At 39.0% G+C, this 15,747-nt stretch overlaps 1 protein-coding gene across 1 annotated transcript in view; it reads right to left on the bottom strand.

The window, feature by feature from the left end:
- Positions 1-6,066: 6,066 nt before the first annotated feature.
- The window catches only part of LOC128057705 (ATP-binding cassette sub-family C member 4-like), a 390,282-nt gene continuing 380,601 nt past the window's right edge, over positions 6,067-15,747 (bottom strand). The window contains exons 28-30 of the mRNA XM_052650189.1: positions 13,747-13,919; positions 13,199-13,304; positions 6,067-6,201 (exon numbers count right to left, since the gene is read on the bottom strand). Of these exons, the coding sequence (XP_052506149.1) occupies positions 6,067-6,201; positions 13,199-13,304; positions 13,747-13,919 (414 nt within the window). The remainder of the gene's footprint in view (positions 6,202-13,198; positions 13,305-13,746; positions 13,920-15,747) is intronic.

Here is a 15,747-nt window from a genome sequence, read left to right as displayed (position 1 = left end):
AAGTGAAGTTGGAGAAAATACTATAAAAAAAAAAACATCTTATAATATGCAAATGTTTGTAGCTGGTGTAAAACAAAGTACAATATAATTTATGCAGTGCAAAAACCTGTTGGAAAAATGCCTTTGGAGTAGACATGAACTCATGGGAGAATCACAGAGTTGACTCAAAAATTGTGAAGGCTGAGGGCTGTATACTGGATATTCGTAACATTCATAATCACACAGTCACTGTGAGTGATATCTGGCTATTTCCTTCACAGTGCACCTGTGGGGGAAAAAGACAAAAACAACATATTTAAGAGTTTTAAAGTCCTTCTCCTAAGGCAACACATTTCTAGGTCTACTTCTTCACGTGAAGCAAATCACATCACTACTGGAGCCACAATTAAAAAAAAAAAAAAATGGAGAAAGTGTAACACTATGTAGCCATTAAAAGGAATGAGACAACTATATGCATTGATATAATCTGAGATATAATATTAACTGAAAAAAGGAAAGAACAGCTATCATCTGTGCTTGAAAACAGGAAGACCACATGTTCACAAGTTCTTCCTGATGCACAGAACAGTCAACAGAACAGCCAACAGCGGTGCTGGGGCTCCACCTGGGGAGGAGCTGTGTGATGACAGGAGTGGGGGGTGATTTACTTTCTGTTCATAAATTCTTAAGAACTATTTTTAAAAGATTTCAAATTTTGTAGCAGTAGATGTGTCATTTGTTTTCAAACTTATTATTTAAAATACCTTTTAATTACTTACAGCAGCAGTCCCCAAGCTTTTTGGTGCCAGGGACCCAGTTTCATGGCAGGCTATTTGTCCACAGACAGGACAGGGGAGGGAGGGGAGTGGGGGGAGGTTCAGGTGTAACGTGAGTGATGGGGAGCAGCAGGTGAAGCTTTGCTCACCAGCCCACCACTCACCTCCTGTTGTGTGGCCCAGTTCCTAACAGCCCATGGAGCAGTAAAAGTCTGTGGTCCAGCGGTTGGGGATTCCTGATTTAGAGTCTCTGAAGCTACTTAGAAGACCTATGGGTACATTTGTTTTACTGTTGGGAGGCAAGGCTTCTGACTTCAGCCTTTACAGAGCCTAGAGCCTTCCCCTCTTTTTTAAAATTTTAATTTTTCTCTAAGTTGAAGGATAATTGCTTTATAGAATAGTGTTGGTTTCTGCCAAACACCAACATGAATCAGCCTTAGGTATACATATGTTCCCTCCCTCTTGAACCTCCCACCTACCTCCCTTCTCATCCCACCTCTCTAGATTGTTACAGAGCCCATGTTTGGGTTCCCTGAGTCATACAGCAAATTCCCATTGGCTATCTATTTACATAGAGTAATGTAAGTTTCCATGATACCCTTTCCATACATCCCACCCTCTCCTTCCTCCCCCCATCCCACAAGCTCCATAAGTCTGTTCTCTATGTCTCCACTGCTGCTCTACAAATATTTCCATCAGTACCATCTTTCTAGATTCCATATATACACGTTTGTATAAGATACTTGTTTTTCTCTTTCTGACATACTTCACTCTGTATAACATGTTCTAGGTTCATTCACTTCATTAGAACAGACTCACATACATTCCTTTTTACGGCAGAGTAATATTCCATTGTGTATATGTACCATGGCTTCTTTATCCATTCATCTGCCGATGGACATCTAGGTTGCTGCCATGTTCTAGCTACTGTAAATAGTGCTGTTACAATATTGAAGTACATGTGTGTTTTTCAGTTTTGGTTTCCTCAGGGTATATGGCTAGTAGTGGGATTGCCAGGTCATATGGTTGTGTTATTTCTAGTTTTTAAATGAATCTCCATACTGTCTTCCATACTGGCTGTATCAATTTACATTCCCACCAGTGGTGCAAGAGGGTTCCCTTTCTTCCACACCCTCTCCAGCATTTAGTGTTTGCAGACTTTTTTATGATGGCCATTCTGCCTGGTGTGAGGTGGTATCTCACTGTAGTTTTGATTTGCCTTTCTCTAATAATGAGCAATGTTAAGCATCTTTTCATGTGTTTGTTAGCCATCTGTGTGTCTTCTTTGGATAAAGAAGACATACAGATGTCTTTTTTCACTTTTTGATTAGGTTGTTTGTTTTTCTGGATCTGACTTGCAAGAAGTGTTAGCCTCTCAGTCGTCTTCGACTCTTTGCAACCCGATGGGCTATAGCCCACCAGGCTCCTCTGTCTATGGGATTCTCCAGGCAAGAATACTGAAGTGGGTTGACATTTCCTACTCCAGGAGATCTTCCTGACCCAGGGATCAAAACTGGGTCTTGCACATTACAGGGTTCTCCTGAATTGCAGGCAGATTCTTTACTGTCTGAGTCACTAGGGAAGCCTTGCATGAGCAGCTTGTATATTTTGAAAATTAATCTTTTGTCCCTTGTTTCATTTGCTATTACTTTCTCCCATTCTGAGGGTTGGAAAAAATGATCCCACTCTTATACTGTAAAACACTCTACATTCTCAAAGCACTTAAGCATCTGCTCTCTCATCTAATGAGTGTGAAAAAGCTGACAGGGCTATAATCCCTGTTCTACACCTAAGTGAGGACCTGAGGCTCAGAGACCTTGGGGATCACAAGGCCACGTGGATACTAAGTGCTTCCCCCACCTATTCAAACTGGTCAAGGCTCCTAGAGCTAGGATATTGGGATTTTATAACTTATGGCTGTATTAACTGATTTCATGAATAGATAAAATGAAACCTTTGTTACACACCAGGAGCAAAGAAACTTCAAAATAAACTCAACCAGTTCTGCTTTATCACAGAGCAGAATGAATGACAGTCATTTATTCTTTGAGTTGAATTGTGTCCCCTCCAATTTTACATGTTGACGTCCTAAACCTGCCAGTACCCCAGAATGTGACTGCATTTGGAGACAGTCTTTAAAGAGGCAAAAAAGTTGAAACGAAGTCATACAGATGGGTCCTAATCTAAGAGACTGGCGTTCTTACAAGATGAGATCAGGACACAGGTACACACAGAGGGAAGACCACGTGAGGACACAGAGAGAAGTTGGCATCTCCAAGCCAAGGAGAGAGACCTCAGAGGAAACCAACCCTACTGACACCTTGACCTCAGGTTTTCATCCTCCAGGGCTATGAGAAAATAAATTTCTCTTGTGGTATTTTGCATGGCAGTCCTAGCAAACTAATGCCCCTTCAGCTTTGTGTATCTGAAAGGTAATTTCTCTGCTATTCACATGGATCATTTTAAAAGGGTCAGTCTGACAGTGATTCAGCTCACCTGAACCATGTGTTTTAAAAAATGTAACTTGGAAGTATCTCTTCTCAGCTGTTGAGTTTTCTTTTCAGATGAATGAATTGTGTTCTATTAGAGCTAAAAGCCTGTTGACTTGGGCTAATACTCCTGGTGTTATAGCTCTGAACAATGCATGAGTATCTGATGCTTGTACATCCAAAAATTGATCATCTGACAGCTTACCTAAGAGGATGCAGAGTATGCAGAAATAATACCAGGAAGATCTTCAAGGATGAGGATCAAGAAATGTATTTCTTTTTGGAGAAGTGACCTGACCCAGTGGCAGGAGTTCAAATCAAGGGTGAGGTTCTGCCACTCTGTGAACTTGGATGATGGCCCCATCTTGGCTACCACGTGAAATAAGCAGTGTTCTCAGACCTGACACAGAGTACAGTACCTAGGGTGGCCCTCAGCCTCCCCCAGCAATGGCCCCTCTGTGCTCCCTGGACCAGCTCTGTGACCTTAGGTGATCCCTGGACTCAGTCTCCTTATCCATGATATGGATAAAAATGAACCATCATGAGATTAAGTGAAATCATACATGTGAGAGCAATGTAAAATAAGTTACAAAGAACTACACAAATGTAACTTACCCTGAATATTAGAGTAGGTGCAGGATTACTAGACCAGGAAGCACAATATTTCTAATTCTATGACCCATGTCTGTTATTATATATTTGTTACACTTGATTTAAAACATTTACTGAAAGAAAAGATTTCTAATTCTGTATCTGCTGCAAACTGATTTAACACCAATTATATACATAGGGCCACCTTCCTTCTAAGGACCGTTAGTTTCATCACCTGTAAAATGAGGTTGTTGAAACCTCTCATCTTATGTTATCTGGACCTATCTGAAGTTCTGTGATCTTCTTCTCATTACTCAATGTCTTGATAATACATAATGATAACATGGTGTTTAAAAGAAGACTTTGACACAGGTGGGCATACTTCTTTCTGATGTGAAATACCTAAGGTGGAAAGACCAAAGGGTTTGGGATATTCCTGGCTGTTTTGTGATTTTGTCACACAGAAAATCACAAATGCTTATCAAATCTTTAATGACTGGCAGACACTCAAGGGAATGAAAGTGCTCTGTGAGTTTCAGGCATTAAAAAAATATAGGGTGATGTATGGCTCAGATGGTAAAGAATCTGTCTGCAATGTGGGAGACCAGAGTTCAATCCCTGGGTTGGGAAGATCCCCTGGAGAAGGGAAAGGCTACCCACTCCAGTATTCTTGCCTGGAAAATTCCATGGACAGAGGAGCCTGGTGGGATAAGTCCATGGTGTTGTAGAGTCAAACATGACTTGATGATTAACACACACACTCTATACTTGCATACAATATAAGTACTTGGGAAATGTTCAGAACACAGACTTCCTTGTCCTTAAACCTAAGGACAAACTCTAACTCTGCTACCTCTTCAGCCAGCTCTGCAACCCAGGAAGTCTCCTACACTATGAGCAGCGGAAGGTACTGCTCTGCCTTTCCTCATTTCTACGGAGGGTTGAGATGAGACAGTGATGAACTAAGGCCACATTTCAGATAAATATTTCATATAGAAGTACTTAAGATACTGGGACATGTTTTCTTTAAGACATTTAAAATATTACACTAGTAATCTTATTCTACTTCCAAGTGAAAATCTGGGAAATGCACAAAAGTATGAAGAAGAGAAAATACTCCCATAATTTAATACTCAGAGATAAATTTTCTATGGGGAAGCCTCACCACAGGCAGCTGAAAGACTCATTCCACCCCAAACACTGAATGTCAAGGGTCAAGAACACCAGACCTTCCTTCCCTCCATCTTCCCATCAACCCTATTCCCACTCCCACCTTCTTCCAGAAAAACTCACAGATGGCTGTACGACAATGGCTAAGTCTCCTAAACTAGACCTCAGCTACCATCTCACCCTTGTTTGGAAGATGTCATGTGACCTGAGTGTTACCCATCGAGCCCCTTCCTTGCACCATGCACAGACCATAGTGTTTCGCACACCTCCTCTCTGAGAAAGTGCTCTGTAAACCTTCAAGCACCATGCAGACTACAGTGTAACTGTATTGTGAGTTCTTGATTTGTCCTGATGACAATTCATTTTCTAGAAGGCAGAGGAAGCCTGGGGGTGGTGAGTGGCAAATACCCCTAAGTCTAAACAACAAAGAATTAGGGAGAAGCTGACAGTATCAAGTAGGAGTTTTCTTCACAGATTAGAAAACAGAAGAGACCTACACCTTTCCCTGGAAGATCTTCCTAGAATCAAAATATTCCAAAAATTATCCCCTGAACTCTCAAATTTCCTGGATATTCCTTGGCAGAACTTGCATCACAAATATGCTGAGCACCAATCAGAATGAATGTAAAGGGTCTGCAAAATGAGAGTGTTCTGTGCTCTATGAGACTCTGAACGCAGAGTCCAGAAGTGTGGAAGTCCAATCTGAAATCTCTGTCGCAGGCACATGTGTGTGCACACAGAAGTGTGCACACATCCTGACCCCACCCCTGCCACTGCTGCAGATTCTCAGCAGACCTGCTCTTAACCCGCCATGTGTTGTTAAGACCCACTCATGAAGCTTAGTCTCTCGAGCTTTATAAGGGCACAGAGTGCTTGTTATAGACCCCGGGGAGATCTTGTGACTAGTGAACCTGGAGACAAACTTTAATGACAACTCCCTGTAGCAGGCTCACCTATTTTGCCCTTTCAAGTGAGGACAGTTATCTCCACCCTTGGTGGAGATCTTGTGAAGAGTGAACTCTGGAGGTGAATTTTATTACAGCTTCCCGCAGCACGCTCACCTATTTTGCCCTTTTGGTGAGGAGAGCAGCCTCCGCCCTGCCCAGTTGTTGAACCATCTTGTAAAATAGACTGTTTTTCTTCTTCAGCAAATAATTTGTTAGACCAGTTTCCTCCAATCTCCCTGAATCCAAAACCTGTTAACAGCAGAAAGAAACCCATTAGTACACAATGTCTCCCGGTAACATATTATAACTCAGACAATATTTCAAAAAGTGGCAGGATAGGGAAACAAAGAGAATCTATTTGGGCAGTAGGACTGGCTGGTGTTTTAATGGTTTGATTAATTTGTTTTACTTGGCAGACAAAGGCCTAAACTGACCTTATAATATTGTGATGCTTTAGTAAAGAAGAAAATATAAGTTTCAGCCTATGACTCCTGGTACTCTATAGCATCATTTTTTAATTTTTAAAAAATTATTTTATTGAAGAATAGTTGATTAACAACATTGTGTTAATTTCTACTGTACAGCAAAGTGACTCATACATATATATACATTGTTTTTCATATTCTTTTTCATTATGATTTATCACAAGATATTGAATACAATTCCCTGTGCTATACAGTAGGGCCTTGTTTATCCATTTTATATATATATATATATATATTTTTTTTTTTTTACTTTACAATATTGTATTGGTTTTGCCACACATCAATATGAATCCACCATGGGTGCACAAGTGTTCCCAATCCTACAGCATCTTAATTTACATTCAGGGCATTTGGGGTTGTTATCATTAGTTAGCACTTTTAGCTCTCAGACTCTGAGTTTTGAGGCAATTTACACAGATACAGAGATTTGGCAAATATCTAGATTCAAGAAAATCAAACTCCATTTATCTAAAAAGTAGGTTGATGTCATACAAACCAGAGCATGGTGCTCTGACAACAAATTAATTGTCAAGTTGATTTGAGAATCTGAGCAATATTTGGGGAAAAAAGCAAAGGATTCCAGGATTTCTTTAGGGTCCTAAATTACGTCAGCTGCTAAGAGGAGCAGAATCCCTTGTCTGAGAGGTTGAGCTACTTCTTGAAGCTGGATGTGGTTGTAGTTTATTCTTCTGAGAGAGAAAGCCTGGCAAAAGGAGCTGGTACTTAAGCAGCTTTTGCAAAACTGCTCTGCACAGAAGAAATCTCTAGAAATCCAGTTTTCTCTTTGGATAAGACTAAAGAAGCAAGTAAGAAATTGAGCTCCAAATTCCAGTGATCATGGCCTACAGAACACATGGGGCCAGCCCAGCCTGAACTGCCTAGGAACTGAATCTGTTTCCACAAATTATCTTTCTTTCCTTGTTTCTCTTTCTTTCTTCAGCTGCTTTTCTTCCACCCCTTTTATTGCTCATTAATAAGTCTGCTAAATGCAAACTGAAAGGGAGAGGAAGGGGTCCTTCACTCTGCCTTTCTACTTATTAGTGACTTTGGTTAATGGTTCTGGACAGGGAAAAAGGTGTTTGAAACAACTGATATTAAATGATAACAAATGATATAATTATTAAAACAGTTCTGATGTTCAGTGGTATTGAATTCTTCATTTAGATCATATTTGGAGTAAATGTATATTAAGAGAATATGCTGGATGGGTTTCTCTGGTGGCTCAGTGGTAAAAGAATCTGCCTACCAATGCCGGAATTTTGTGTTCCACCCCTGGTCCAGAAAGATCACACCTGCCACAGAGCAACTAAGCCCATGTGCCGTAACTACAGAGCCTGTGGTCTAGAGCCTGGGAGCCTCGACTATTGAGCCCACAAGCCTAGAGCTCATGCTCCGCAGCAAGAGAAGCCATGCAATGAGAAGTCTGCACACCACAATGAAGAGTAGCTGCAACTTGAGAAAAGTCTGTGCAGCAAGGAAGACCCAGCCCAGCCTAAAATAAATAAATACTTTTTTAAAGAACAGAATATGCTGGAACTCTAAACAAGACACAAGTTGTTTTTCAACATATAAGTGCTACACTTAATTTTATCCTTTGCATTTAATTAGAAACATTTGTTAAGTCTCATAAATGCCATTATCCTGTTAATCATTTGTTTACTACTGTGAATCACTGCTAAAGGCAGCTTTCTCAAAAGAGTCCAAGAATAATCAAATTTGTTTCATCCACATAATGGAATTCCAAGGTAACTCAGTGGGTAAAGAATCTGCCTGTAGTGCAGAGGACACAAGAGACACAGGTTCGATACCTGGGTTGGGAAGTTCCCCTGGAGAAGGGCATGGCAACCCATTCTAGTATTCTTGCTTGGAAAGTCATATGGAAAGGGGAGCCTGGTGGGCTTCAGTCCATGGGATGGTAAAGAGTCAGACATGACTGAGCACCTTTCACTTTCACATCTGCATAATAATTTAAATGTTCGGTGGAAGTTGCTCAGCCATGTCCAACTCTTTACAACCCCATGGGACTGTAGTTCACCAGGCTCCTCTGTTCATGGAATTCTCCACATAAGAATACTGGAGTGAGTAGCCATCTCCTTCTCCAAGGGATCTTCCTGACCCAGGGATCAAACTAGGGTCTCCTGCACTGCAGGCAGAATATTCACCATCTGAGCCACCAGGGAAGTCCTGTAACTTGGCATGCCAATTTAGATGTCTCAAATGTGAAATTTTACTTAAGCATAGCATAACAGAACATTACTGCTCCTCCTGATTTTGAAGAAGAAAAACTGCAGTTTTAAAACACTGGTCTTCACATATCTACAGTCAATTAGTCTATGAAACAGTACACAAGAATCGGAGAAAAGACAGTTTCTATGGTAAATAGTACTGGGAAAGCTAAACACCTGAAAGTATACGAGATTAGACACTCCCTCACATCATACACAAAAATAAACTCAAAATGGCTTAAAGATCTAATGTAAGACTGGGAACTATAAAACTAAATGAAAACACAGGCAAAAGACTCTTTGACATAAATTACAGCAATATTATCTTAGATCAGTCTCCCAAAGCAAAAGAAATAAAAGCAAAAACAAATGGAACCTAATCAAACTTAAAAGACAAGTCTCACATAGAGCCTACAAGAGCTGAGATGGGACTGAAAAAATGCCAGAAATAGAATTTTAGCAATTTAGTCTTTATACTTACTGGTTTGATCAAAGACTCTAGATATTTCAGAATAATAAACATAAAGCAAATCCAAATTCTTGTTATATACAGAAAAATAGGTATAATTCTGGATTTTTAACATTCCTTATAAGAAAAAAACCCTATAATCTCCTATGTCTCCACTCTTCTCATAACCCAAATTAAATTATAACTAAACCACATATTCAAGTTGGTATGATAACAATCTCTGAATCCCAGGACCTCTCCAGAAACCCCTCTGAATTGCTTATAAAGCTCTAGTAGGTTAAGTAAAAATACATTATGTTGGATGAGTCAGTCAGTTACATCAGCTCACTGAGGATGTGTTTATGAAGCCTGTTTATGTGCAGATATTCCCACTGCAAGATAATCTGATCCATTTTCACTGGCAGGATGTCATCAATGATAAAGAAGAATGCAGGGAGAGGTGAGTGAGTGCACTGAGAGGTGGGGGTGCCCAGGAGAGGATGGAGGAGAAGCCTGATAAGAAAGATGCTGGGAAATGACAACAGTGGAGAGAGATCCCACCACGCAACAAGCAGAGTGGGGAGGGGGAGATCTGAGTGTCAGATCTGTCTCTGGCTGCCAAGTGATGACATGGGGCAGCTGTCCAACACTGGAAGGTGGGTCCCTCATTGGTAAAATGGGTGCCTGTGATTTTCTCAGTGACTGGACAATGTGGCAAGTATTAACTCAAAATCCTATCTTGGGTCTTGAAATTATAAATCATTCTTCTCACTGGAGAAGGATAAAGGTTGGGTCAGGGTGACCTCCACAGTCGCTCTCCCAAAGTTGCTTACCTTTGCACATTAGCACCTCCCTCATAAAATATCTCTTCTCCCCAACTGTACTTTCTACCTCAGTGTTAGTTCTATTTCCTCTGAAAACTTGAATGAAATCTCTTGGAGTGTTTTTGAAGGAGATTTTCTCTTCTCAAATGTTCTAGTTGCAGCCATGTAGACCCACTCCAGCATTCTCACCTGGAGAATCCCAGGGACAGAGGAGCCTGGCGGGCTGCCGTCTATGGGGTCGCACAGAGTCGGACACGACTGAAGCGACTTAGCAGCAGCAGCAGGCTTACGAAAGAAAAGTTCCATGAAGGTGAAAAATGAGAATTTAAGTAAAACTCTAGTTAGATATGAGCTGTTTTGTGCTTTTCAGGTGGGGATGTAACAACTGTTTCTGGTTTTCACTTCTATGGGAAAAATACTAAGAAAAAGTTTGAGATGAGGGAGAAATAAAGAATATAAAACCATAAGATGGACTATAAACACAAAAAGTGGGATCTGAGTTTCTCAGTTCTGCTTTTGGTTCTTCATCATTCATTTCCAGAGAATTCTCTGAGGACAGTGAAAGTGTTGACCACAGACAACAACACCGTTACAGCAACTGCAGATTGTCACAAGCTTCATTTGTTCACATCACCAGGGAGAATCCGGGTGATATGAAGGCGGCAGTGTGCAGAGACTTGGGGGAAGAACCGGGCTGTTGGCTGCAGAGAAAGCAGGTCACGAGCACCCAGCTAATCCTGGAAACTATAGGAAGAACCCTCTAATGTAGAGACAGTGGTGAGTCTTAGGATAAAGAGCATTTCTAATTTGTCTGTCTTGCTCCAGTGTTCTGTGGCAGCAGAGAAAGAAAGGAAGATAATATTAGCTGTCATTATGATTGTATCATGTTTAATAAACTTAATATTGGGAGAACTTCTTTGTGAAATAGAATTCTAAGCCTGACACATGAATCGTGCTTAATGAACCAAAGCAGGGTAAATCCCTTTGGAGATTGAACACATAAACAAAGCTATTAATTAGGTCACAGTTGTTTTCCAACAAGCCTTTTCTCTGATTCACATACAGTGAACAAACCCATATCCATCTAATCATTTCAAGATTTTTGATAGAAGTGACAATTTGGCAAATATATAGATGTCTAAGTTTGAGATTAATCATACTCTATGATGAAATTTTAGGCAGCTATTAAGAACCAAGTTTTGGAAAATTAATAAATGACATGGGGAATTTTAAGAATAAATAAAAATTCTCATAATGAAATATTCTGCTTTGAAGAATAAAACAAATTATTAAACTGGCTCTAATGTTAGCCAAATAATATTATAGCACTATACAACTGCTACTTTCTGGTAGTGGGTATTTTGTAATCTTCTCTTTGGGAGATTTTCTTTTATTTTCTTTTATTTTCCTATTTCTACCTTGGATTATATTCAATTAAAAAATAGAACTAAAATAAAAACCACATCCATCTATCTTTGTGCATATGTATTCACCAGTGCAACTAAATGTAATTATTACAAGCTAACCATTTGCAACGATAGGATTTTATTGTGACAACACTGTTGGTTATGCCCTTTGTCAGCATCTGTCACTTCCCCAGCTGCTCCTTGAGGCCAGTTACCAGTCCTCTGGAGCATGAGGCTTTGAAACGGATTGACTTGTCTTTACATCCACATTAAAGCTTTCAGAACAGACGATCACCTCTTTTCCAGAAAGGAACAAGGTACAGTCATCCCTCAGCGTGGGTGCAGTTCCAGAATACTGGAATGAAGTGAACATGGAATAAAGTGAGTGATATGAATGCTCTGGTTTCCCAGAGCACGCAGAAGTTATGTTTGCATGACACAAGCCTACCAAGTGTGTGATAGCATTATGTCTGAGAAAACAATGTACAGACCTTAGCCTAAAAACAATGCACTATTAAAAAAAAAAAAGACACTAACCAACAGAGGAGACTTCAGCAAGTCACAGCAGTAACACTGATGTTACAGATCACCAGAGCAACAATAACAATTGTGAAAGTTTGACAGATAGAATTACCAAAAGGTGAGGCAGAGACATGGAATGAAAAAATACTGTTTGAAAAAGTGACACCGATAGACTTGTTCAATGCAGGTATATGATAAGCTCTTAATTTGTAAAATGCAGTATCCTGAAAGTGGAATAAAACAAGGTATGTCTATTTCTAAAGCAAGAAATACAAATAAGGTTCAAATTGGGAAAGGAGTACATCAAGGCTGTATATTGTCACTCTGCTTATTTAACATATATGCAGAGTATCTCATACAAAATGTTGGGCTGGATGAAGCTCAAATTGGAATCAAGATTGCCAGGAGAAATATCAATCACCTCAGATATGCAGATGACACCACCCCTATGGAAGAAAGCAAAGAGGAATTAAAGAGCCTCTTGATGAACATGAAAGAAGAGAGTGAAAAAAGCTGACTTAAAACTCAGCATTCAGAAAATGAAGATCATGGCATCCAGTCCCATCACTTCATGGCAAATAGATGGGGAAGCAATGGAAACAGTGACAGATTTTATTTTCTTGGGCTCCAAAATCACTGTGGATAGTGACCACAGCCATGAAATTTAAAAAACGCTTGCTCCTTGGAAGAAAAGTATGACAAACCTAGACAGCATATTAAAAAGCCGAGACATTGCTTTGCCGACGAAGGTCTGTTTAGTCAAAGCTATATGGTTTTTCCAGTAGCCATGTATGGATGTGAGAGTTGGGCCAAAAAGAAGGCTGAGCACCAAAGAACTGATGCTTCCAAACTGTAGTGCTGGAGAAGACTCTTGGAGAGTCCCTTGGACTGAAAGAATATCAAACCAGTCATTCCTAAAGGAAATCAACCCTGAATATCCATTAGAAGGACTAATGCTGATGCTGAAGCTCTAATATTTTGGCCATCTGATTTGAAGAGCTCATTCATTGGAAAAGATTCTGATGCTGGGAAAGATTGAGGCAGGAGGAGAAGGGAATGACAGAGTATGAAATGGTTGGATGGCATCATGGACTCAACAGACAAGAGTTTGAACAAACCGGGACATAGTGAAGCACAGGGAGGCCAGGTATGCTGAACTCCATAGGGTCACGAAGAATCAGACATGCCTGAACAACTGAACAACAACAATTTTCAGGAAATAGAGAATAAACTAAAAGAAAATTACATTACTGGAGGTTCCTCTCCAGTTTTACAAGGAAGAATCCATTGAAAAAATGAACATAAATGAAAAAGACTAAAATGGTGAGGGTCTTACCGTTATCAGTTGACAGTTAATGACATTGTTCAACCTGTGTGTGATGGTTAGCACAGTACAGTCAGCAAATTTCTCAAAAATTTTTTTTTGTATTAATTCATCAGTTCTAGAATCAAAGAAATTTATTTAGTTCAGTAAAGGCAGGAAAAGCAGACTTAAGACTTAAAAATATCATGATACTTTTATAATATTTTAAAAACTAATACCTTAACATATAATCTTATTCCTAAAACCTAAGTATAAAAAGTCTATTAGTCTATTTAGAAATTGACTGTTTTCATAAAATGATGGAAAATAGTCTTCCCTCAAACTTGCTTGAAACTATAATGAGCTGGATTTAGGAATCTAGCTCTCTCAGGATGCCTCATAACAACATTAACCCCATATAACATGTCTTGGTTTTTCCTTTGTTTTCTGGAATTAATATTATCAAGAAATATCCATGGGGTCAAGAGAACACTTAGAAACATTTCTAAGCATCACTAAATGCTTTCCATTTACCACATTTAGAAGTCAGATTCAAGGTTTCCTGGGTCTCAGCTCTATACCTTGGATCCACGTTTGATGTGGCTTTGTCCATAATCAATATCTGATTTTTCTTGAGAATAGTCCTGGCAAGGCACACCAGTTGTCTCTGTCCAACACTCAAGTTCAACCCTGATTCTGCTAATTCAGTATTCATTTTACCAGGGAAATTTTTGATGGTGTCTTTAAGTTGCACCTGTGGATGCAGAAAGAATGACATTTCCCAAGCAAACTGTTACTAAAGTGGACACACCTGTTACACATGAGAGCTTTGATGTCCTCAGGAATTCTTACATAACATACATGTACAGCCAGGTGATGGGGAGAGCTCTTTCTAAACAGTGTTCATTGAGAAAGATGGTAGAGTCGTCAGGACAGAAAGATCTCAGTGTTCCCCATCCCTGCCACAGGACATCCTTCAGAAACCCCACCAAAGGATTAGTTACAGAAGTCTCTCAAAAAAATGAAGCCATTTATCCCAATATGGTTTTAACAGAAAAGTTAACCACAATCTTTATGGTTGAATCAAGTTTCCCAAAGTTCATTTTGCATAGGAGTTGGTACACTAAAGAAAAACTTCAAAAATTTTTACAGTAAGTCTTTTTCTCTGAAGACATAATCTTGCCAGAACTTTACCATTTGGTGAAATTTAAAATACACAAATTCATACAATGGGCAACTGTACCTTATACATTAGGAATCCTGGAACTTGCTCTGGTGATTGTTCTTCCCCAAGTTTAATTCTATAAATAGTGGATCAATCAAGTGCATTTTCCTCAGTGACATAAATGTCTTTCAGTGAATGAAAACTCATGAATAGTAAGATACAGCATCTTATTTCCCCCAGAATATGGATATAGGCGATGTTTATATTAATCTATCTTCGTAAAATTGTACTCAAAAGATTAGAAAAAAACATTTAACTGAGATAATCTGAAACAAACTTTTAACAAAGATAATCTGAAAGTACATTTGGTGGTAGGGTTCAGTTCAATAAATATTTATTTTGGAAAAGTATTATAGAGCAAGAACAAAACTCAGGCTATACTTTAAAATGAACAACAAAAAAGAAATAAACTTCAAATTAAGAGACCAACAATTGATGAGTGATGGCTGAAAAGTTATCTGACACATTATGTCAGATACCACACCAAGGGTGTGTGAGCTGTGTTTTCATTTATTTCGTTTTTCAGGTATCCTAAATGTCAGAGGACATCTGTAAATGTGAACCTGAATTATGCTCCTGATGGAGTCCAATCCCATGAAAGGGGAATTCTGAATTAGGATTAAATATGGTATTAGTAGGTAGTGTTAACATGAAAACTACACAAAATCTACAGGGTAAGATTTGGATTGTGGTGCAAGTTGTTGAACTTGCTGAAGACTGACATCCGGACTCACACTTGCCTCTGACTTGGATGGCATCTCATCACTAATTTTATTGTATACTTTTTTTCAAGTTTGTCCATATCTGCTTCACGAGGAAAAAGGGTCGTGAGGGGAAACGTTTTTCAGAAAATGTTGTTTCCTGTGACTCTGTCTTCATTTATAAATCAGAAATGGTTATGAGAATATATGAATATAAAGGTCTTCTGTAATGTAATGATAAAATCAGTTATAATTACTAAAATAGGAAAAAAGGACAATAGAAGCAGAGACAATAATAACTAGGAGTTACAACTAGAAAATATGAAAACATACTAGATAATAATATAATATTACTATTAAATTGATTGGAATAACTGTGTTAGGACATATAAGATAATGTCCTTGTTCTTACAAGGTGTACATTTATGTATTTAAAGTTGACATACAACTTTCAATAAACATTTCTACAACTTATAAACAATTCTCCTAAATATAGATTATAGAAGAGATAGGAAAACATGGGGAGACACTAACAGCTGATGAATCGGGTGAAAGTGTGTATGTGTTCATCATACTATTCCTTCCATGTTCCTATGATTTGAAAATTTTAAAACAATAAATTGGAGGCTTGGGACTCTCTGGTGGTCCAGTGGTTA

Source organism: Budorcas taxicolor, chromosome 12 (assembly GCF_023091745.1).
Source record: "Budorcas taxicolor isolate Tak-1 chromosome 12, Takin1.1, whole genome shotgun sequence".
NCBI lineage: Eukaryota > Metazoa > Chordata > Mammalia > Artiodactyla > Bovidae > Budorcas > Budorcas taxicolor.
The sequence above is the reverse complement of the archived record's forward strand: the minus strand, read 5'-3'. Positions and strand labels throughout refer to the sequence as shown.